This window comes from Anomaloglossus baeobatrachus, chromosome 9, assembly GCF_048569485.1.
Source record: "Anomaloglossus baeobatrachus isolate aAnoBae1 chromosome 9, aAnoBae1.hap1, whole genome shotgun sequence".
Classification (NCBI taxonomy): Eukaryota; Metazoa; Chordata; class Amphibia; order Anura; family Aromobatidae; genus Anomaloglossus; species Anomaloglossus baeobatrachus.
The window spans coordinates 41,572,917-41,596,526 of NC_134361.1; the positions used below are offsets into that span (position 1 = coordinate 41,572,917).

General features: G+C 46.4%; 1 protein-coding gene across 2 annotated transcripts; it reads right to left on the reverse strand.

Moving 5' to 3' along the window:
* Positions 1 to 554: 554 nt before the first annotated feature.
* LOC142251117 (rho-related GTP-binding protein RhoU-like) lies at positions 555 to 22,704 on the reverse strand. 2 transcript variants are annotated; one of them, XM_075323636.1, is made up of 6 exons: positions 22,559 to 22,704; positions 20,384 to 20,517; positions 20,197 to 20,307; positions 3,406 to 3,673; positions 2,877 to 2,935; positions 555 to 1,829 (listed from the first exon to the last, which is right to left on the reverse strand). In XM_075323636.1, the coding sequence occupies exons 1-6, from the start codon at positions 22,605 to 22,607 to the stop codon at positions 1,377 to 1,379; spliced, it is 1,074 nt and encodes a 357-aa protein (XP_075179751.1). In that variant the 5' UTR covers positions 22,608 to 22,704; the 3' UTR covers positions 555 to 1,376. The 2 variants fall into 2 exon arrangements, with proteins under 2 accessions (XP_075179751.1, XP_075179752.1); XM_075323637.1 differs by lacking the exons at positions 20,197 to 20,307; positions 20,384 to 20,517; positions 22,559 to 22,704 and adding an exon at positions 4,167 to 4,248.
* Positions 22,705 to 23,610: the final 906 nt, after the last annotated feature.

The following is a 23,610-nucleotide window of genomic DNA, read 5'->3' on the forward strand; positions in this document are numbered from 1 at the left end:
TCCTCTCTAGTGGTGCTCAATCACTAAGAAGAAAGAGGATCAGGCGCTTAAATTCATCCAATGGGAGAAAGTTAGCGAAATCGAACCTCCTAAATTAATAGGTTTGGCCAACTAATTTGTATGGGGTCTTTACGCCATTGCCAGATCTCTCTAGTGGTGCTCAATCACTAAGAAGAAAGAGGATCAGGCGCTTAAATTCATCCAATGAGAGAAAGTTAGCGAAATCGAACCTCCTAAATTAATAGGTTTGGCCAACTAATTTGTATGGGGTCTTTACGCCATTGTTGGACCCCTCTAGTGGTGCTCGATCACTAAGAAGAAAGAGGATCAGGCGCTTAAATTCATCCAATGGGAGAAAGTTAGCGAAATCAAACCTCCTAAATTAATAGGTTTAGCCAACTAATTTGTATGGGGGCCTAAAGTCCCTTGTCTCAAGTTCCATGTTGTTGAAGGCAGTTTATTGTTCTTTGTTATCAGCCATTTCAGGAGTGTTGAATGCACTGTACTGTTCCCTTACCCATCCTCCCCCCATTGTAATGAGTAACGAGTATACGTTTGTACATAATAATAAAATTTTATTTGTGAACAGAATTGCATGAAAAAAAAAAAAAAAATGTTGGGTCCCGAATGACGAGTGCTTGTATATCACCGAGGAGAGCTGACATGTCACGGCTCGGAGTGACAGCACAATGGTATTAGTAAAAAATGAGTTTCCTACAGATGGGCCGCAGTAACTGGTGGCACGCAGATGTCCCGGAACTACAACTCTCAGCATGTGGCCGTGTAGTTAGAGAACAGCTGGGCGCCTTGAGTTACGCAAGCCTACGTTTGATGCTAGATGACATATCCCAGAATGGAAATCTGCTGTTTGAAGAAGCTGTCCGGGTCACGGCTCGCTCGCAGACACGGATGTCCATGCTAATACACAGTATTACAACGTCCATATGTTACACGCTTCCTAGAACAGAAGCTATATTCAGGTTTCAGCCACCAGTGCAAGGCAGCAAATCAAAGCAAATCATTATATTAATTCAGTATAGGCACCATCCCGGTCACCAAGTATTCATTCTGACACATTCCAACCTGGAACCTTATCCAGTGTAAACATAGGTGCAAATTGGATGAATCCCTTTAAGAAGGTGTCAGAATGTCGTTATGTAGGTTAAACAGTCGCCAATGTCTCTGGGGGGGAGGTTCCGGCTGATTCAGTCCATACCGTGCCCCCGTAAAAAGTCTAGATGCACCTGGAGTTTGGGCATGGCAGTCCAGGACCATGAACTTTCATAGTCACCTTTCACAGCAAGATGTCAAGCTCTTGCTCCCAGTGCAAGCTCTTCAGATAAGGCACTTGGCTATATTTATTGGTCCCGTGAATCTTACACGCACACATACTTTTTCCACCAAGCTTTAGAAAGAGTCTTCATCTTGCTAGCTGTGGCGGCCATTTTTCTCTCCCTCTGGTTCCTCAGGTCGGAGTATCGGATGCCAGATATTATGGCCGTGTCAAAGACATCTTTTAGGTTCTTCTGAGTAAGAGCCGAACATTCAACGTAGGCGATTGCCCCGATTTTTTCAGCGAGGGTCCTGGCAGAGGAATTAGGCACAGGTTTCTCCCGATACCGTGCCAGCTGGATTAAGACTTTGACATCCTCTCGAAGGTCGCACTGTGTGCCCACCAGGATCAGGGGCACGTTGGGGCAGTGAGTTTGTATCTCTGAGATCCATTTCTCCGATATGTTCTGAAAAGAAGATGGGCTCACGACGCTAAAACACAGGATGACCACGTCGGTTTTGGGGTAGCAGAAGTGACGAAGCTTGTCAAATTCATCCTACAGAGAGAAGGAATATGGGTTTAGGGATGTGTATCAAGAAGAAAAAGACATACAGACTTGATGGGGGGTGGGACTATGGTGGCACAACCAACGTACAATGGACAACCCTAGTATACGTGAAGTCTGCTCCTAGGGTGGCTCATGCCAGGATGGAGGCGTCAAGGGTGTCCGTCCCTCCCACTGCAAACTATGGTGGCACAACCAGCATACAATGGACAACTCTAGTAGACGTGACGTCTGCTCCTAAGGTGGCTCATGCCAGGAATATGAGATTACGGATGTGTATCCAGAAGGACAGGACATACAGACTTGATGGTAGGTGGAACTATGGTGACACCAACATACAATGGACAACCCTAGTAGACGTGAAGTCTGCTCCTAGGGTTCCTCATGCTAGGATGGAGGCGACAAGGGTGTCTGTCCCATTGCAACCTATGGTGGCATGACCAGCATACAATGGACAACCCTAGTAGATGTGAAGTCTGCTCCTAGGGTGGCTCATGCCAGGATGGAGGCAGCAAGGGTGTCCGTCCCTCCCACTGCAAACTATGGTGGCACGAGCAGCATACAATGGACAACCCTAGTAGATGTGAAGTCTGCTTCAAAGGTGGCTCATGCCAGGATGGAGGTGGCAAGAGTGTCAGTCCCTCTCACTGCAAACTATGGTGGCACGACCAGCATACAATGGACAACCCTAGTAGACGTGAAGTCTGTTCCTAAGGTGGCTCATGCCAGGAATATGAGATTACGGATGTGTATCCAGGACAGGACATACAGTCTTGATGATAGGTGGAATTATAGTGGCACCACCAACGTACAATGGACAACCCTAGCAGACGTGAAGTCTACTCCTAGGGTTCCTCATGCCAGGATGGAGGCGGCAAGCGTGTCCGTCCCTCCCATTGCAAGGTGCTATGGACAGACGGTGGGCGAAAGAGGACATGAAATCTGCAAGTTGACACAGATATAAGATTTGGCGTCTCTACCTCCCTACAGGGAGTCACGCAACATGAAGCTTGACATACAATCCAGCCGAGCACTTACCTGCCCTGCGGTGTCACAAAGCTGCAGCTTCACGGGGGTGTTCCCTACTTGCACCAGAGCTGTAAAAAAAAATGATATCATCATTAACCGTTTGCACACAATGCAGATATTGTCACAAAATCCAGTATTCCTACAAGCTATATTGTAATGTGGACAGGAAAAGACGCAGATACTGCAGAACCTCAATAAGCAGCTGTCACCATACAAGAACATAATGTAAAATATCACGTTATTCCGCGGTTAGAGAAGACCCGACCCAAATCACGTATACCCTTAAAACTCGTATGTTCCCAAATCGAAAAAAAAGATGTCCTATAATGTCCTAATATAGGATCCCTTTCACGAATGCCCTGGAAACCCTGTGCAAGCAGCCGTAACTTGACGTGCAAGGAATACAAGCAAATCCGAAGGTGGGGAAACGTAGGAGAAAAAAGACCTTCAAGATTGAGGATAAGAAAAATAGCCAAAAAATGAATTTTAGGTGAAAAATTTAGATAATCCAAATAAAAATTTGTACAATTGATCCTACCTGAGAAGTCGTCAAAGGCGGTGGGAATGTATCGTGTTGGGTAACCATTGGTGGTGTAGCTGACCAGAAGGCTGGTCTTCCCCACTGCCCCGTCTCCTAGTAGGACACATTTTAGGTTCCTTTCTTGACCTCCGGTGGATGGCAGAGGTTTAGGCTTGTGTGGTGGCACAGGCGGTGCAAAGTGTGACGTGTATTCCATGGACATTTCTTGAGGGGGCATTATCTTCTGGTCTTGGAGTGTCCACCTTGCCAGGTTCCTACAGGTATACTGTTTCAGGAAAGGAGAAAATGACTTTTTAAAATCGCTTTCCCCCTCCCTCTTTGTGTAAGACACCCCCTTCACTCTTGGGAACTCTGCAAGCGGAGGGGCAGGGATGGGGAGAGGGAGGAGCTGCAGACAGTCTGGGATAATGTGGAGAGATGGGGAGGACTTGCTGGGATTGATGTGGTGGGGGAGGTGGAAGCTCTGGGAGGAGGGAGAGCCTTCTATAGAGATCTGAGCTTTCACACAAGACTTTTGCATAGAACTGAGAAGAGAAATGCAAGTTCCTGTAGACTCTGCCCTAAGAGATCTTGGAAATGGAGGAGTTAAAGTTTCTCCACCCTGAAGAGTGGAGTTCAGATCCTGTACAATGGACTTTTCTAATAAGTCTTCATTTTAACCCTTGAAGGGCTAGAAAACAAAGGGTGTGGGAAGATCCTGAGCTTTACCCTGTAATATTACCTACCTAATACTATAATCCAGCTTTGCAGGAGCTTACCTTCTTATACCGGGGAGCATTAAGACGTATAATGTCTTCAAAGCGCGCCGGTATCCCGTCGACTCATGGGGCTGCCAACGCATTTCGGATCAGTGTTATTAGGAAAGAGATCAAACCATAAAGTGAATTATGAAAGGTGTTACAGAATACGCAGTACACCCGCAGGGCGGTATAGGGAGAAGCCTACACTTGTCCGGCTGATCTACTTAAGTCACTGCTTGAGAAGAGTAACCCCGGGGCTCGCTCCGCGGATGATGTCATGGCGTGCCCTATGATCACCACTTATATACTAGCCAACATCAGAGACAGAGTGAGCTCTGCTGCAGAAGCTTTACCTAGGCCCAGCAGCTGCCTGGCATTGACCTCACATACCGCAGTCTATGGTGATGTAATGCAATATCGCTTCCGCATAGATCATGATGGTTAATTATTTGTAGGCAGAGGGGCGGCTTAAAGGGGTTGACTCATCCTACTCCTACTGAATGGGTAAAATTGCAAAAAAAAAGCAACTTTGCCATTCTCCTTTTATTTAAAAATATTCTCCGTACTCAAGAAAGAATGGATTTTTAAGACTATAGTTCGCAACTCGTTGTTACAAGTTGTTGGCTATGCCGTTTGGAAATGCTGCTGGGTGTAAGTTGAGTCAACTGTGTCATCATGTCGGGTGTGAGGCCTAGTCTAAGGGGTACTTTGCACACTGCGACATCGCTAGCCGATGCTGGCGATGCCGAGCGCGATAGTACCCGCCCCGTCACACATTCGATATCTTGCGATAGCTGCCGTACTGAACATTATCGCTACGGCAGCTTCACACGCACAAACCTGCCCTGCGACGTCGTTCTGGCCGGCGACCCACCTCCTTCCTAAGGGGGCGGGTCGTGCGGTGTCACAGCGACGTCACACAGCAGGCGGCCAATAGAAGCGGAGGGGCGGAGATGAGCGGGACGTAAACATCCCACCCACCTGCTTCCTTCCGCATAGCCAGTGGAGGCAGGTAAGGAGATGTTCCTCGCTCCTGCAGCTTCATACACAGCGATGTGTGCTGCCGCAGGAACGAGGAACAACATCGTATCTCCTATTGGTGCGACATTATGAAAATGTCCGACGCTACACAGATCACCGATTTACGACGCTTTTGAGATCATTTATCGGCGCATCTAGGCTTTACACGTTGCGGCGTCGTTACCGGCGCCGGATGTCCGTCACTTTCAATTTGACCCCGACGATATCGCAGTTGCGATGTCGCAACATGCAAAGTACCCCTAAGGCTATGTGCACATGGTGCGTTTTTTATGCAGATTTTGATGCCTTTTTTGAGAAATCTGCACCAAAATCTGCATGTCTATCCTGAAGTCTGCAAAGTCTGTGAGATTTCTGAAGTGCTGAGAAAAAGAGAGAATGAGACAGAGAGAGATAAAGAGAGAATGAGAGAGAGGAAGAGTGAGAGAAAGGAGAGAGAAAGAACGAGAGAGAGAGAAATGTAGAAAAAAAATGGAGGAGAGAGTGAGAGGGGGGAGAAAGAGTAGGAAAGGGAGAGAGAGAAAAAGGGAGAAAGAGTAAGAGAGGGAGAGCGTAAGAGAGGGAGAAAGAGAGAGAGAAAGGGAGAAAGAGTAAGAGAGGGAGGGCGTAAGAGAGGGAGAAAGAGAGAGAAAAAGGGAGAAAGAGTAAGAGAGGGAGAGCGTAAGAGAGGGAGAAAGAGAGAGAAAAAGGGAGAAAGAGTAAGAGAGGGAGAGCGTAAGAGAGGGAGAAAGAGGGAGAGAAAGGGAGAAAGAGTAAGAGAGGGAGAGAAAGGGAGAAAGAGTAAGAGAGGGAGAGAAAGGGAGAAAGAGTAAGAGAGGGAGAGAAAGGGAGAAAGAGTAAGAGAGGGAGAGAAAGGGAGAAAGAGTAAGAGAGGGAGAGAGAGTAAGAGGGAGTAAGAGAGGGGGAGAGAGAGTAAGAGGGAGAGAGAGAAAGGGAGAAGTGTAAGAGAGGGAGAGAAAGGGAGAAAGAGTAAGAGAGGGAGAGAAAGGGAGAAAGAGTAAGAGAGGGAGAGAAAGGGAGAAAGAGTAAGAGAGGGAGAGAAAGGGAGAAAGAGTAAAAGAGGGAGAGAAAGGGAGAAAGAGTAAGAGAGGGAGAGAGAGGGAGAAAGAGTAAGAGAGGGAGAGAGAGTAAGAGGGAGTAAGAGAGGGGGAGAGAGAGTAAGAGGGAGAGAGAGAAAGGGAGAAGTGTAAGAGAGGGAGAGTGTAAGAGAGGGAGAAAGAGGGAGAGAAAGGGAGAAAGAGTAAGAAAGGGAGAGAGAGAAAGGGAGAAAGAGTAAGAGAGAAAGGGAGAAAGGGAGAAAGAGTAAGGGGGAGAGGGAGAAAGGGAGAAAGAGTAAGAGAGGGAGGGAGAAAGGGAGAAAGAGTAAGAGAGGGAGGGAGAAAGGGAGAAAGAGTAAGGGGGAGAGGGAGAAAGTAAGAGAGGGAGAAAGTAAGAGAGGGAGTGAGAGGAAGAGGGAGAGAAAGAGAGAGCTAAAGAGAGAGAGAAAGAGAGAGAGATTTAGAAACAAAGAGAGAAAGAGTAAGAAAGAGAGGGAAAAAGAGAAAGTGAGTGAGAGAGAGCGAGAGAGATATTGAGAGAGTGAGGGAGACAGAGAAAGAAAGAGAGAGAGAGAGATTTCTTTCCTGCTCTGGTCTTGTTGATGAATGCAAATCCGATAAAAAAAACAACCAAAATCAGTCACAGTGTGAACACCACACCTGCGGTTTTGAAGTGTTTTTTTTCATATCAACATTGAAGACAATGGGTGAAAAACGCTGCTAAACCTGACCAATAATTCACATGGTGCAGATTTTTTTCTGCATCAAAATCTGCACCAAAACCGCACGGAAAAAACTGCACTGTGTGCACAGCAAATCCAAACCCCATAGACTTTGCTGGTTTCAGAAGACACATGCAGATTTTGATGCAGATTTTAAAAAACTGTGTAAAAAAACAGCAGCGTGTGCATAGGACCAAATCTGCCAGAAGGTGCAGATTTCATGCAGAAAATGTCTGCAGCGTGTGCACATACCCTAGATCTCTTGGACCAGATCCTACTGCTTCACTAACAATGGCTAACATGTGGAACATGTGGAAAAGCCATCAGGCCTCCTCTTATCCCGCAGTGAGAAGGAACACTCTAGGTGTTAATAGCGCCACTTTCTCTCCGGCCTCCTCCCCAGGTCCTGGCATCTGTCCCCACTAACTGCACAGGGCCAGCAGCTGCTTTTCCCAGAGGAGCTGGAGCCCACCCAGCGAGGCCTTCTCCAAACACTCCATTACAGATCAAACATCCCATAAGCAGAGATAGCGGCTCCCTGTTACTGTTTATATGAGGGGATTGTAGGATTATTGCTGTGATAATGTTTTATGGTGTGCTCCATTCTCCTCATGTCTTTTATTTTTCTCTCCTGGATTTACAATAGTCCAGGAATCGTCCTGCATCGATTTACTGAGGGAACAAGAGTCTTCTGCGATGTGGCAGAATAACGATCGGTTCTTCTATAGGGTCCAATGTGATCTTATATCGGAGCCAGACCGTAAAAACAAAAATCACAAAGTTGGGAGGTGCAGTAGTGGGGCGGATATAGTTTTTGGGGTGACAAGGTGGTCTCCACTTTGATTTTTCCTCCTTGTATACTGCCAAAAGCCTTAAAGGGGTTGTCCACTACTTCTACATTGATGGCCTATCCCTAAGAAAGGTCATCAATGGGGTCCGATACCCGGCACCCCCGACGATCAGCTGTTTTCGGTGTCAGTGGCGGGCAAAAATGCTCAGTTCCGGAGCTGCCCGGTCAAGTGCTAGCGGCTGTGGTCAAGTACTGCACATCCAAGTCAATACCTGGGAGCGGCCGCTATTAGTTGATGGGGCAGCTCCCCGGAGCTGAGCATTTCCAACTGCCGGCAGCGGCACCGACAACAGATGATCGGCGGGGGTTGCGGACTGTGGTTGATCAGACATTGATAATCCTAAGGACCGTCCATCAATGTAAAAGTAGTGGACAACCCCTTTAACTTTTTTATTTTCTGGTTGATGGAGGTAATTTTTTATGTAGTACAATCTGTAGTCATCATTTCTAGGTTCGAAATGCGTAGGATATATATATATATATATATATATATATATATATATATATATATATATATATATATATAGGGTGGTCTAAGTGTAGGTGGACAGTATGTGTAATAGGGTTATCAAACATGGTGTAAAGTGAAACTGACTCAGTTGCCCTTAGCAACCAATCAGATTCCACCTTTCATTTTTCATAGAGTCTGTGAAGAATGAAAAGTGGAATCTGATTGGTTGCTAAGGGCAACTGAGTCAGTTTCACTTTACACCATGTTAATAACCCTATTACACATGCTGTACACCTACTTTTGGGCCACCATATATATATATATATATACATATATTATATATATATATATATTTTATTTTTTTATTTTATTTTTATATTTAATTATGGACTTCACAGTGTATTGCAAAATTATTGTAAAATTTGTGCACTTTTGATCCACCAGTGATCAGCATCCAAACTCTTAAGTGCCACAACTACGATTGACAGCTAAGAGGTTAACCCTTTTGTGATCAGAGCCCGCTGTTAGTTTCGGGTTCCGTGTATGGAGCCCTTGCACTGCACACCTGTCATACATTTATGGTGGATGTTTCAGACTGAAACATGAGAAAAGTCCCCCCCCCATTGGTGCTGAGGGTCACCGGAACGTTATGTGGTTGACCAGATGCTGCCAATAGTAACTCATAAAGTCTAAGGCTGTGTGCACACACTGCAGATTTGGTGCAGACATTTTCTAGACCAGATGTGCACGCTGTTTCACAGTTTTGACGCAGTTTTGGTGCGTTTTTTTTGGGCAAAGAAAGTCAATGAATAGAAGTCAATTGGTGAAAAAACGCTGCTAAACTGGAGCACTAATTGACATGCTACAGGTTTTTTTCAGTATTAAAATCTGCACCAGAACCGCACAGAAAAAAAAAAAACGCACTGTGTACACAACAAATCTAAAATCCCATAGGCTTTGCTGGTTTCAGGAGAGGCATGCAGACTTTAATGCAGATTTAAAAAAAACTGCATCAAAAACTGCATCAAAAACCGCAGTGTGTGGACGGGGCCTAATAGTGCCATTTCACGTCACCATACTTTGTGTCTTGTGCATAACTGTTAGTACGGTAATATCTTTCGGCTTCATACATTCTTATCATATCACAAAATTTCACTCCTTATTTGCTGTAGAACTACTATTCCCAGAATGACTTGCTTTAGGAGCAGAAAAAGAACAGGTCACTTGGAGGCCAACATCTGACAGTAAATAAGCTCCGAAATTCGGAAGAAATGTAGCTGCTGCCTCTTTGTGGCCATAGTCATGTATTACATCTCCCTATATTCCTGGTGGGGGGTTTGGGCTCCCTAAGGCTATGTGCAGGCTGATTTTTTTTGAGGGGTTCAAAAACAATGAGATTTTTGAGCAGTTAACGCTCATTTTTTTTTGGAGATTTTTTTCCTTTTGTGACGAGTTTATTTTTTTTCCCCTGAAGTCTTCTTTGCCGCGTTTTGATTGGACAGTGCTTGGTTTGGAGCAGATTCCATCAGAATCTGCATTGAATGAGTGATGTGATTTAGTAATAACAAATGAGGAAATAATAATGGGATTATGGGTGTACTAACTATTGCAGGAACACTATGGAAGAAAACAACAGGATGGAGCATATCAGTCTAATTACACATTGTTCGTCCTCAATTGATATTCATCAGTAGTTATTCTGTTACCAGAGCCTCCATTGTCTTTTTTTTAGGAGTGTTCACTTTGACCAACATGGAAATGGCTTCACCTGTCCCTGTACACACAACAGCACTGTTGCCGCCGTTAACAATAGGACACAATATGGCTTTATTAAACCTCCTGTGATGATATTATAATGAGCTGACACTTAGCACCTTTGTGTCAATGTTCTGCTCATTTCCTTTGCACTGAAGTCCTAGCCCATGGTGATCCCATTTGCAAGGGGTGGGAAAGGGGGCTTTGATCATTCCCATGGTCTGATGACAGAGCATTATTTATACAGGTACAAATGGTTGGATCGTTTGATTCTTTGACTGATCTTGGCTGTTCACAGAAGGTCCATACAGCCTTGTATCCCATATTTGCAGAGCCACCATCGGTCATTCCTCCCTCACCTCCCCAACGAAAGGGCAACCTAGAAACATGGAGGTATGGCTTCAAAAGGCCTAGTGGTCTACAGAGAACCCAGATTCTGCTTCACAGGTTCCTCGAAGGATGTGGCCAGGGACAAGTACGGGGTGGGCGAAGAAGACCTGATCATTACTGGTGATGTCTGGATAAATGAAATGTGCCCATAAGGAAAAAAGGCTACGTTCCCATGTTTGGGGGGGGGATGCCGCAGCGTTACAGCAGCACTTATCGAAGCAGATGTTGTTGTGAGGAAGGAACTAGGGAGCCGCACATGTACCACCCCGCGCTCGGCTGCAGCCGAGCCGCTCGGATCCGGGCTCGTTGGTGGGTGGCTCGAGCGCCTCCGGACCCGGGGTCACTTCACTCTGAAAGGGGGTGCTGGCGCTTTTGGTGGGGGTTAGGTAGGTGCACGGCCGGAGCCGCGCTTGAGTTCGTGGCGCCACCCACAGGATGTGGTGAAGGTGGACACCACCACTGCAGTTACGGGGCACCTGGGGGAGATGTGATGCAGCAATTTGTTAACCCCTCCGTGGGCAGGGATGGTGGCCGCGGGACCCGTTGTGGGTAGCTGGGTGGTGCAGGGCGGTGCGCGGCCGGATGGCTCTGTTGTACTCACTGTTATTGACACACACAAGTCTCTGGTAAACCAAGTTGATGGTGGTCGGTGCCCGCAGCCGGCTGCGTCTGGTCCCCCACCCGGTTCGGTGGTCTTGGCCTTTCTCCTGCACCATGTTGTGTATTTGGGCTGCCTGCGCTTCAGCGACGGGAGTCCGCTTCCCCGACTTTGTGGATGTCGGGAGAGCCCTTTTGCCCGCAGACGCTGGCTCGTGGATCTCTCTGCCTGTGCGGTGGCTTTCTATCCCCCACGGTGGGCTGTTGTCTTCAGTCGGGATGTGGGTGGGAAAGGACCTATAGTCCAGACCGCAATCAGTTAATTAACTCAGTCCAGTGGATTCTGGACCTCGTTTCAGGGTCTGAGTACCCCCCTGTGTGCTCCGGTTTCCGAGTCGGTTCCCCGGGTCGGTACCGGCGGGCCACTACCCTGTTCCAGTCTACCATGGTTCCACCGAGCTCCTGCAGGCTAAGGCCACCGTTTGTCTCCTAGCCAAAGGTGCCCGGGCTCCAGCCCCGGCACATGTCAGACTCCTTCACTCCTGTCAACTCCTCTACTGAACTGCACTTTACAGACTCTGACTGACTATGTTTCCTGCCTCAGGCCCTCTGAACTCCTCGGTGGGCGTGGCCAACCACATGGCTCCGCCCCCTGGTGTGTTCATCAAGCACTGAGGGAGGTGACTAGGTTTTAAATGGTTGGCTGATGACACCTTTTTGGGGGACAGGTGTAGTGCGGGGCGCTAACTGTGACTACCTGGCTAGTCCAGGGCGTCACACACATTTCCCAGTTTCCATTCCAAGGGTTCGATCTCATGTAGCAAAAATGCAGAGGATGGAGCCCACTGAGACTCTTTCGCCCAGGGCCCACAAAAACCTGGAGCTGGCCCTGGCCCATCGCCTTATGATCCTATAATCTGAATGCGCATTAACACTGACTTCATTAACACAAGATCAATGCCACTTGAAAATTGTTTGGGCTCCTAATTAATAATCCTGGTCCCTCCATTTATATGCACATGTGCAGGGACTGCATGGTAATTCTCCTTGTGAATGGCTGGCAGACTCTCAGGTGCTAATTATGGGGGAAACAATGGAACAGGCCCTACAGATTACATGTGGCCAGACCTATGTGTTCCTCCTCATGTTGAGGTTCTATACACAATATATGGCACAACAAAAATACCAGGATGTTTATGTATATGGGCTCCAAACTTTTTACTGTTGAGGAAATGCTGAAAAGGAGTCTTATCTCAGGGAGACCCTACCGAATAGGTACATAACTGTCTTTAAGTTTGTGGCAAGGCCAAGCATCATGCAGAAAAGCGTCAGAATTAGTGATGAGTGAGCACTACCATGCTCGGGTGCTCAGTACTCATAACTAGTGATGAGCGGGCACTACCATGCTCGGGTGCTCAGTACGGGTAACTAGTGATGAGCGGGCACTACCATGCTCGGGTGTTCAGTACTGGTAACTAGTGATGAGCGGGCACTACCATGCTCGGGTGCTCAGTACTGGTAACTAGTGATGAGCGGGCACTACCATGCTCGGGTGCTCAGTACTCGTAACTAGTGATGAGCGGGCACTACCATGCTCGGGTGCTCAGTACTTGTAACTAGTGATGAGCGAGCACTACCATGCTCAGGTGCTCAGTACTGGTAACTAGTGATGAGCGGGCACTACCATGCTCGGGTGCTCAGTACTCGTAACTAGTGATGAGTGGGCACTACCATGCTCGGGTGCTCAGTACTGGTAACTAGTGATGAGCGAGCACTACCATGCTCGGGTGCTCAGTACTCGTAACTAGTGATGAGCGGGCACTACCATGCTCGGGTCCTCAGTACTCGTAACTAGTGATGAGCGGCACTACCATGCTCAGGTGCTCAGTACTCGTAACTAGTGATGAGCGGGCACTACCATGCTCAGGTGATCAGTACTCGTAACTAGTGATGAGCGAGCACTACCATGCTCGGGTGCTCTGTACTCGTAACTAGTGATGAGCGGGCACTACCATGCTCGGGTGCTCAGTACTGGTAACTAGTGATGAGCGGGCACTACCATTCTCGGGTGCTCAGTGCTCATAACTAGTGATGAGCGGGCACTACCATGCTTGGGTGCTCAGTACTCGTAACTAGTGATGAGCGGGCACTACCATGCTCGGGTGCTCAGTACTCGTAACTAGTGATGAGCGGGCACTACCATGCTCGGGTGCTCAGTACTCGTAACTAGTGATGAGCGGGCACTACCATGCTCGGGTGCTCAGTACTGGTAACTAGTGATGAGCGGGCACTGCCATGCTCGGGTGTTCTGTACTCGTAACTAGTCATGAACGGGCACTACCATGCTCGGGTGCTCAGTACTCGTAACTAGTGATGAGCGGGCACTACCATGCTCGGGTGCTCAGTACTCGTAACTAGTGATGAGCGGGCACTACCATGCTCGAGTGCTCAGTACTCATAACTAGTGATGAGTGGGCACTACCATGCTCGGGTGCTGGGTACTCGTAACTAGTGATGAGCGGGCACTACCATGCTCGGGTGCTCAGTACTCGTAACTAGTGATGAGCGGGCACTACCATGCTCGGGTGCTCAGTACTCGTAACTAGTGATGAGCGGGCACTACCATGCTCGGGTGCTCAGTACTCGTAACTAGTCATGAACGGGCACTACCATGCTCGGGTGCTCAGTACTCGTAACTAGTGATGAGCGGGCACTACCATGCTCAGGTGCTCAGTACTCGTAAATAGTGATGAGCGGCACTACCATGCTCGGGTGCTCAGTACTCGTAACTAGTGATGAGTGAGCACTACCATGCTCGGGTGCTCAGTACTGGTAACTAGTGATGAGCGGGCACTACCATGCTCGGGTGCTCAGTACTCGTAACTAGTGATGAGTGAGCACTACCATGCTCGGGTGCTCAGTACTGGTAACTAGTGATGAGCGGGCACTACCATGCTCGGGTGCTCAGTACTCGTAACTAGTGATGAGTGAGCACTACCATGCTCGGGTGCTCAGTACTGGTAACTAGTGATGAGCGGGCACTACCATGCTCGGGTGCTCAGTACTCGTAACTAGTGATGAGTGAGCACTACCATGCTTGGGTGCTCAGCACTGGTAACTAGTGATGAGCGGGCACTGCCATGCTCGGGTGTTCTGTACTCGTAACTAGTCATGAACGGGCACTACCATGCTCGGGTGCTCAGTACTCGTAACTAGTGATGAGCGGGCACTACCATGCTCGGGTGCTCAGTACTCGTAACTAGTGATGAGCGGGCACTACCATGCTCGAGTGCTCAGTACTCATAACTAGTGATGAGTGGGCACTACCATGCTCGGGTGCTGGGTACTCGTAACAAGCAGACTGACACTCTGACGGACTGAACTCAAGTACCGAGTATAATGGAAGTCAATGGGGAACTGAACTCAAGTATTTTTCAGAAAGATCTTCCAAAAGCATGCTCTCGTTCCCCATTGACTTCCATGATGTTTGGTAAACGAGTCAAGCAAATCTAAAGCGTCCGACGGCTTGTTACGAATACCAAGTCCCCGAGCATGGTAGTGGCATCACTAGTCAGAATTATTGAACTTTTATTTCCCCTTCAAGGCCATGAATGGCAATTGGGCAGAAGGATACTAAAGAGGAAATACATGGTAAATGGCAGATTCTAAATGGGGGGGGGGGGATAGTAAATGGCAGTTACTAAAGGAGAAATAAATAGTTAATAGCAGATACTAAAGAGGAAATGAATGGTTAATTGCAGTTACTAAAAGGGAAATAAATGGTTAGTAGCGGTTACTAAAGGGGAAATGAATGGTTAATAGCAGATACTAAAGAGGAAATGAATGGTTAATTGCAGTTACTAAAAGGGAAATAAATGGTTAATAGCAGTTACTAAAGGGGAAATAAATGGTTAATAGCAGATACTAAAGAGGAAATGAATGGTTAATTGCAGTTACTAACAGGGAAATAAATGGTTAATTGCAGTTACTAAAGGGGAAATAAATGGTTAATAGCAGTTACTAAAGGGGAAATAAATGGTTAATTGCAGTTACTAAAGGGGAAATGGTAAATGGCAGTTACTAAAGGGGAAATGAAGGGTTAATAGCAGTTACTAAAGGGGAAATAAATGGTTAATAGCAGATACTAAAGAGGAAATAAATGGTTAATAGCAGTTACTAAAGGGGCAATAAATGGTTAATAGCAGTTACTAAAGGGGCAATAAATGGTTAATGGCAGTTACTAAAGGGGAAATAAATGGTAAATGGCAGTTACTAAAGGGGAAATGAATGGTTAATAGCAGATACTAAAGAGGAAATAAATGGTTAATAGCAGTTACTAAAGGGGCAATAAATGGTTAATAGCAGTTACTAAAGGGGCAATAAATGGTTAATGGCAGTTACTAAAGGGGCAATAAATGGTAAATGGCAGATACTAAAGGGGAAATAAATGGTTAATGGCAGATACTTAAGGGGCAATAAATGGTTAATGGGCCCAGAATTCAGTGTCTCCCTAGTGACTTTTTGTGACTCGTTTAATGCCCTTCCCAGTATAATAAGTGTGTGAGTGCCCAGATACAGATTATGCATTGCACCCCAGGAGCTTCATTCATAATTCTGCTGTCAATCTCAGGTATTTTCAAGAACAATAGTAAACGGAGGAAAGAAGCAAAAATGATTAGTATTACTCCTAAGGGTTCCTAGACATTTTAGAACAAGGCACTTTGATTGTTGGGCATCTCCACTTACCACATTGGATAAAACGTCTTGAAATTAGCCATTTTTCTTTAAGGGAATTTCCAACCATTTGGCCATTCATTAGTATAGGGAAAAATTAAATTTTCGTAAATGACAATTTGCTTCGTACTCCGGTCACCCACAGAGGTCACATCCAACCTGTATTACAGGGAGGGACACTCCCATAAGAGAAAAATGTGTTCAGATATAGGATAGACATTACTTGTACATCTACCATGTGTGCCACAATTAGCTCTTAGAGAACAAAAGGATTGGCAGTCCAAAATCAGTCGTGCCGGATCCTTCTGCCCCCCAACATCATCAGGATTCCCTCAGACATAGACTATTTGCCGGACCTGTCTGTCATGGGTTAACTGTTAGGATTGCAAGGGACAGAAGCTCCTATGCTGTCTGTCACGCTAGGGGTCCCTAGGCTATCCCTAATCTCAGGGTTACTCCTCATGGTGGAGATGCCTGAGTCCCATCCCTGGCTACTCCTGACCATTACTACTCTGATACCCCCTCCCACCAGCGAAGGATGGGGCAGGAGTGTGATGACAAACGGATAAAGGCAGACAAGGGGAAACCAAAACTCTGACACACTGCACACACAGGAATAGACAAGGAGAGACTCAGGAGTAAAGCAAGAGCAGGAAGGTAGCAACAAAAAGGCAACAAAGGTTAACTCCCCAACCACACTCAGCAACAAGTATAACAACCACCAGATAGTCTGTATCACAACAACTCAACAGACCAGCTAAGAGAAACTATAGCTGGCATAGGTGGAAGGATCTAGCCAGCATATATAGGAGGGGAGCAGATGTGATTGGCTTCCCCACATCATGTGATCAAAGGATACTAACATTCAGACTAGCAGAGATTAACTTTTGCTAGCCTGCCTATGAATCATCACTCTGCAGCTCGATCACAGACACCAGACAAGTTATCAGGCTGGGTGTCAGAATCTATAGTCTGAACAGACCCCGATGATGCCATGATAGTCGGCGAAGTTTGTAAAATCTCCATGTGACACCGCCATATTGGCGATTTCGACCAAAGTTAAAGAGGTGTAATTCTAACACTTTAGTGTTTTTAGTCTATAGTTTGGGAACCCAAAAAGTTGCGAAATACACATTAGAAAGTAACTGTGGCCAAAGCAGTAAAGTTTATTTGAGTTTATTATGACATCTGCATACATTGTACATTGCGCTGCTTAAGCCGACAGGAAGCCAGAGGGGTATATCTTGATTTTTTGCTTTATTTTGATATTCATATGGGAAGACACTGATCTGCACAGCCGGAAAGCACCGAGGCCCGGGCGGTCAGTGACACATGAAGTCCCATTGCTAAAATGGAAGAAAAAAAAAAATAGAATGTGATCATTAACAGCTGGGGATATATTATTATTATTATTATTATTTATTATAGCGCCATCAATTCCATGGCGCTTTACAAGTGAAAGGGGTATACATAATAGGGACAAGTACAATATTCCTAAACAATACAAGGCACAGACTGGTACAGGAGGATAGAGGCTCACAGTCTACAAAGGATAGGTGAGGATACAGGAGGATAGAGGATCCTGCCCGCGAGGGATCACAGTCTACAGGGGATGGGTGAGGATACAGGAGGAGAGAGGATCCTGCCCGCGAGGGCTCACCAGTCTACAGGGGATGGGTGGGGATACAGGAGGATAGAGGATCCTGTGCGCGAGGGCTCACAGTCTACAGGAGTAGGGTGAGGGATACAGGAGGAGAGAGGACCCCTGCCCGCGAGGGCTCACAGTCTACAGGGGATGGGTGAGGATACAGAAGGAGAGAGGACCCTGACCCGCGAGGGCTCACAGTCTACAGGGGATGGGTGAGGATACAGAAGGAGAGAGGACCCTGCCCGCGAGGGCTCACAGTCTACAGGGAATGGGTGAGGATACAGAAGGAGAAGAGGTCCCTGCCCGCGAGGGCTCACAGTCTACAGGGAATGGGTGAGGATACAGAAGGAGAGAGGTCCCTGCCCGCGAGGGCTCACAGTCTACAGGGGATGGGTGAGGATACAGAAGGAGAGAGGACCCTGCCCGCAAGGGCTCACAGTCTACAGGGGATGGGTGAGGATACAGAAGGAGAGAGGACCCTGCCCGCGAGGGCTCACAGTCTACAGGGGATGGGTGAGGATACAGAAGGAGAGAGGACCCTGCCCGCGAGGGCTCACAGTCTACAGGGGATAGGTGGGGATACAGGAGGATAGAGGATCCTGTGCGCGAGGGCTCACAGTCTACAGGGGATGGGTGAGGATACAGGAGGAGAGAGGACCCTGCCCGCGAGGGCTCACAGTCTACAGGGGATGGGGGAGGATACAGGAGGAGAGAGGACCCTGCCCACGAGGGCTCACAGTCTACAGGGAATGGGTGAGGATACAGGAGGAGAGAGGACCCTGCCCGCGAGGGCTCACAGTCTACAGGGGATGGGTGGGGATACAGGAGGATAGAGGATCCTGTGCGCGAGGGCTCACAGTCTACAGGGGATGGGTGGGGATACAGGAGGATAGAGGATCCTGTGCACGAGGGTTCACAGTCTACAGGGGATGGGTGAGGATTCATGACCACAGACTATAGGGGGCTTTACACGCTGCGACATCGCTAACGATATATCATCGGGGTCACGGTGTTTGTGACTCACATCCGGCGTCGTTAGCGACATCGCAGCGTGTGACACCAAGGAGCGACAATCAACGATCGCAAAAACGTCAAAAATCGTTGCTCGTTGACACGTCGCTCCTTTTCATAATATCGGTGGTGGTGCATGCCGCTAGTTGTTCGTTGTTCCTGCGGCAGCACACATCACTGTGTGTGACACCGCAGGAACGACGAACATCTCCTTACCTGCGTCCACCGGCAATGAGGAAGAAAGGAGGTGGGCGGGATGTTACGTCCCGCTCATCTCCGCCCCTCCGCTTTATTGGTTGGCCGCTGTGTGATGTCGCTGTGACGCCGAACATCCCTCCCCCTTCAGGAAGAGGATGTTCGCCGCCCACAGCGGGGTCGTTCGGGAGGTAAGTACGTGTGACCGGGATACACGACTTTGTGCGCCACGGGCAACAAATTGCCTGTGACGCACAAACGACGGGAGCGGGTGCGATGGCTCATGCGATCGCACGATAATTCGTCACATGAAACGCCGCCCTTAGTCTCTGCTTGTTAGTCTCCTTGGTCACATGCAATGGGAGAACCAGTCACGTTCAGTCTCCTCCGATATATGTTGGCTGCACTCTTCTTATGGTGCCAGCTATAGCTTGACTATTCTGGCATGGAGAGGTGGATTTTTCCAGGCTCACTGGTGATTGTGATATTATTGTTGTGTGTGGTCGTAGTGTTAACCTATCACTTGGAGTTTTGCACAAAACTCGCTGACTGACATGGCGGCGTCAGGCTCTGTTCATATTACAGAGTCTGACACTCTGTCCGATGGTGTCTCTGCTGTTTCATTCTGATCAACTCAGGCAGACCCGGATGTTGACCTTCTGTCTGCTCATTCATAGACAGGCTTGCAAGAGTTAATCTCTGCTAGCCTCCTTGTTTGGCTTCTTTTACCTCTGCTCTTCTCATTTTTAGGCTGGGGGAATTCTTCTACCTTCGCCATCTATAGTTAATGCTATGTTGGTCTGTGAGTTGTGGTGTTATTGTGGAGCTACCCATCATCTTGTTGTTTCCTTCCTGCTCTTGCTTTCCTCCTAATCGCTTGGTGTCTTATACCTCTGTGTGTGTGTGTGTGTGTACTGTGTGACAGAGTTTTGGTTTCCCCTGTTTGTCTATTTCTGTTGATTTAATACAACTCCTGTCCGAGCCCCCCCTGGGGGATGGGGGTATAAGATCTTGGCTGGTCAGGAGCAGGGCCAGGAAGTAGACTCAGGATATCCCCACCATTAGGGCTATCTCTTAGAATAGGAATAGTTCTGGAATCCCCTATTCTGAGGGTCAGCTTAGGGGCCCTGGTTTCCCGCTATCCCCACAGTCCCTTGTGACATAACCCTTGTAATCCTTTTGTTGCTGCCTTACTGCTCTTGTTTTTCCCTTTAGTTTCTTACTGTTTATACCTCTGAGTTTACAGTGTGACTGAGTTTCTGTTTTCCCTGTCTGTCTCATCTGTGTTTCCATCCCACTCCTGCCCCTTCCTTTTCCGAAGAGGGGGGAATAGATCAGTTTTACTCAAGAGTATTATAGTAATTCACGGGACGCCGGCATCTCTACCATTAGGGGTAATCCGGAGGACAGGGATAGTCTAGAGTCCCCTAGTTTTAGGGACAGTATAGGAGCCCCTGCAGTCACCTCTCCATTCCCTTTGGCTCTTTTTAGAGTTTACCATAAAGGTTTATTATTGGGGCTGCCAATCTGATCTCTGGCCAAAGACAAAAAAAGCACAGCCCATTCTGACCCTGTGCGTACAATAAGTGAAGATTTGGTTCCTGATACTGATGTACTTACGTCTGTTTTTACCTCCACTTTTCCGGGCATTAAATAGTGTTCTTCTTCAACAATGGAACTTGGAAAGTAGCCCAACTTGGCGGTGTACTCCCCGTACTCATCTCCTTGTACCTATGAAGTAACAGAACGCGGCTCATCATTTATTACCCCTAATTACACCGGGATTCATCTCTGCTGATGTACTTACACTTCCGAACCAGAACAGGCGCCCACGCCCCTTTAACTTGGAGAAAATATACAAAGTTTGTCCGCGCCTGATGGGGATGAAGCGGCAATCGGGGGGAGTGTAGTCCGAGAGCGAAACCGCCATCGAGATGGGGTCTGTGCAGGGAGAAAGGCGTCAGTCCAAAATGTGTTCTGGAGCGATCAATATTGGGTCACACTCAGAGGATGTCACCGCAGCCATTGTTCCCTAAAAGGGAATGATGGCAGCATACAGTACTTGTGCCACGCCACCTGTCTCACAACTGGCTCCCACTGCTTACAGTTCTGGGCTATGTTCACACAGTGTGTTTATGGTAAGATCCTGAATCAGCTGTACACCAATTATGTACTCCATATAAAATAATCATTGTGCTGTTCCTCTATTACTCCTCCTGGCAGTTTGAGACTTAATAATAGGTGATTCCCTTTAATGCTATTACTATCTATTGACTATGTTCTGTCTAAAACTTCTAGTACAGATTTCCATCCCTTGACATTATCCTCATCATGCTCCTCTATTACTCCTCCTGGCAATGTGAGACTTAATTGAATAATAGGCAATGCCCTTTAATTTTATTACAGTCTATTGAGCATGATCTGTCCAAAATAAATGAACTGTTCACTTTTATTACAGATTTCCATCCCATCATCATGTTCCTCTATTACTCCGCCTTGCAATTTGAGACTTAATTGAATAATAGGCGATTCCCTTTACTATAATTACTGTCTATTGACCATGACCTGTCCAAAATGAATGAACTGTTCACTTTTACTACAGATTTCCATCCCCTGATATTATCCTCATCATGTTCCTCTATTACTCCTCCTGGCAATTTGAGCCTTAATGGAATAATAGGCCATTTCCCTTTAATGCTATTACTGTCTATTGACCATGATCTGTCCAAAATGAATGAACCGTTCACTTTTAGTACAGATTTCCATCCCCTGATATTATCCTAATCATGTTCCTCTATTACTCGTCCTGGCAATTTGAGACTTAATTGAATTATAGGTGATTCACTTTACTGTTATTACTGTCTATTGAACATGATCTGGCCAAAATGAATGAACCGTTCACTTTTAGTACAGATCATGTTCCTCTATTACTCCTCCTGGCAATTTCAGACTTAATTGAATAATAGGCGATTCCCTTTACTGTCTATTAAACATGATCTTTCCAAAATGAATGAACTGTTCACTTTTAGCACAGATTTCCATCCCCTGATATTATCCTCATCATGTTCCTCTATACTCTTCCTGACAATTTGAGACTTAATTGACTAATAGGCAATTCCCTTTAAAGTTATTACTGTCTATTGAACATGATCTGTCCAAAATAAATGAACTGTTCACTTTTAGTACAGATTTCCATCCCCTGATATTATCCTTATCATGTTCCTCTATTACTCCTCCTGGCAATTTGAGACTTAATTGAATGATAGGTGATTCCCTTTAATGCTATTACTGTCTATTGACCATGATCTGGCCAAAATAAATGAACCATTCACTTTTAGTACAGATCATGTTTCTCTATTACTCCTCCTGGCAATTTGAGACTTAATGGAATAATAGGCGATTCCCTTTAATGATATCACTGTCTATTCACCATGATCTGTCCAAAATGAATGAACTGTTCACTTTTAGTACAGATTTCCACCCCCTGATATTATCCTCATCATGTTCCTCTATTACTCCTCCTGGCAATTTCAGACTTTATTGAATAATAAGCGATTCCCTTTAATGCTATTACTGTCTATTGACCATTTTCTGTCCAAAATGAATGAACTGTTCACTTTTAGTACAGATTTCCACCCCCCTCATATTATCCTCATCATGTTCCTCTATTACTCCTCCTGGCAATTTCAGACTTTATTGAATAATAAGCGATTCCCTTTAATGCTATTACTGTCTATTGACCATGATCTGTCCAAAATGAATGAACTGATCACTTTTAGTACAGATTTCCACCCCCTCATATTATCCTCATCATGTTCCTCTATTACTCCTCCTGGCAATTTCAGACTTAATTGAATAATAAGCGATTCCCTTTAATGCTATCACTGTCTATTGACCATGATCTGTCCAAAATGAATGAACCGTTCACTTTTAGTACAGATTTCCATCCCAATATCATCCTCATCAGTATAGGAGTACTTACGACTACATTCCTCATCAGCACAAAGCTTCCTGTCCGCCAGTTTGGGCATTTTCCGGTCGCCCCCCTACCAGGCCAAGAAAAACGCAGAATAAAATGATCCCCAGCAGTGACCGGTCCATGACTGCGCTGCTGACTCCGGACACTGAAGACCCCGCAGCTCGGCAGCAGGACCGTCAGCCGGAGCTCAGTACCCTGCTTCACGTCACCTCCCACCTCTTTTTTTTCCCATCTCAGCTGCGAACAGTCAGTGAGGGCATTTCCCACCCTAAAATCCTAATTTTCTTTAAAAACAAAAAGTTTTTTAAAGGATCATTCCATGTAAAGTTACACAGTTAAAGGAGATAAATGGGATAGAAAAAAATGTAATTGCCAATGTATGTAAAGTGCTATGGAATTAATAGCGCTATATAAATGAATAAAATTATTATTATTATTATTATTGTCTTATGACTGTTCTCTGGTGCTGATATGAAGTGATCCAGCCACCAGACCCTCACAGATGGGTGCGTTTTAACATCTTATTGTTTCACATCTTATTGGTTCATAATAAAAACTATTATAAAGCTTTAAAAACTTCATCCAAATGTTTCGCTGCTACGTAGCTTCTTCAGGGGAGTTGGATATACTGTAGATGGCTGAAATCCCCAATTCATCCAAATGTTTCGCTATATGTAGCGTCTTCAGGGGAGCTGTACATACTCTAGATGACCCAATTCCCCAACACTTCATCGAAATGTTTCGTGGCTACATCAGGGGAGTTGGACATACTGTAGATGGCCCAATTCTCCAACACTTCATCCAAATGTTTCGCTACTATGTAGCATCTTTAGGGAAGTTGGACATACTGTAAATGGCCCGATTCCCAAACACTTCATCCCAATGTTTTGCTGCTACGTAGCTTATTCAAGGGAGTTGCACATACTGTAGATCGCCCAATTCCCCAACAGTACATCCAAATGTTTTGTGGCTACGTAGCATCTTCAGGGATGTTGGACTTAAAGTAAATGGCCAAATTCCATTAATTGGACATACTAAAGATGGCTCCATTCCCC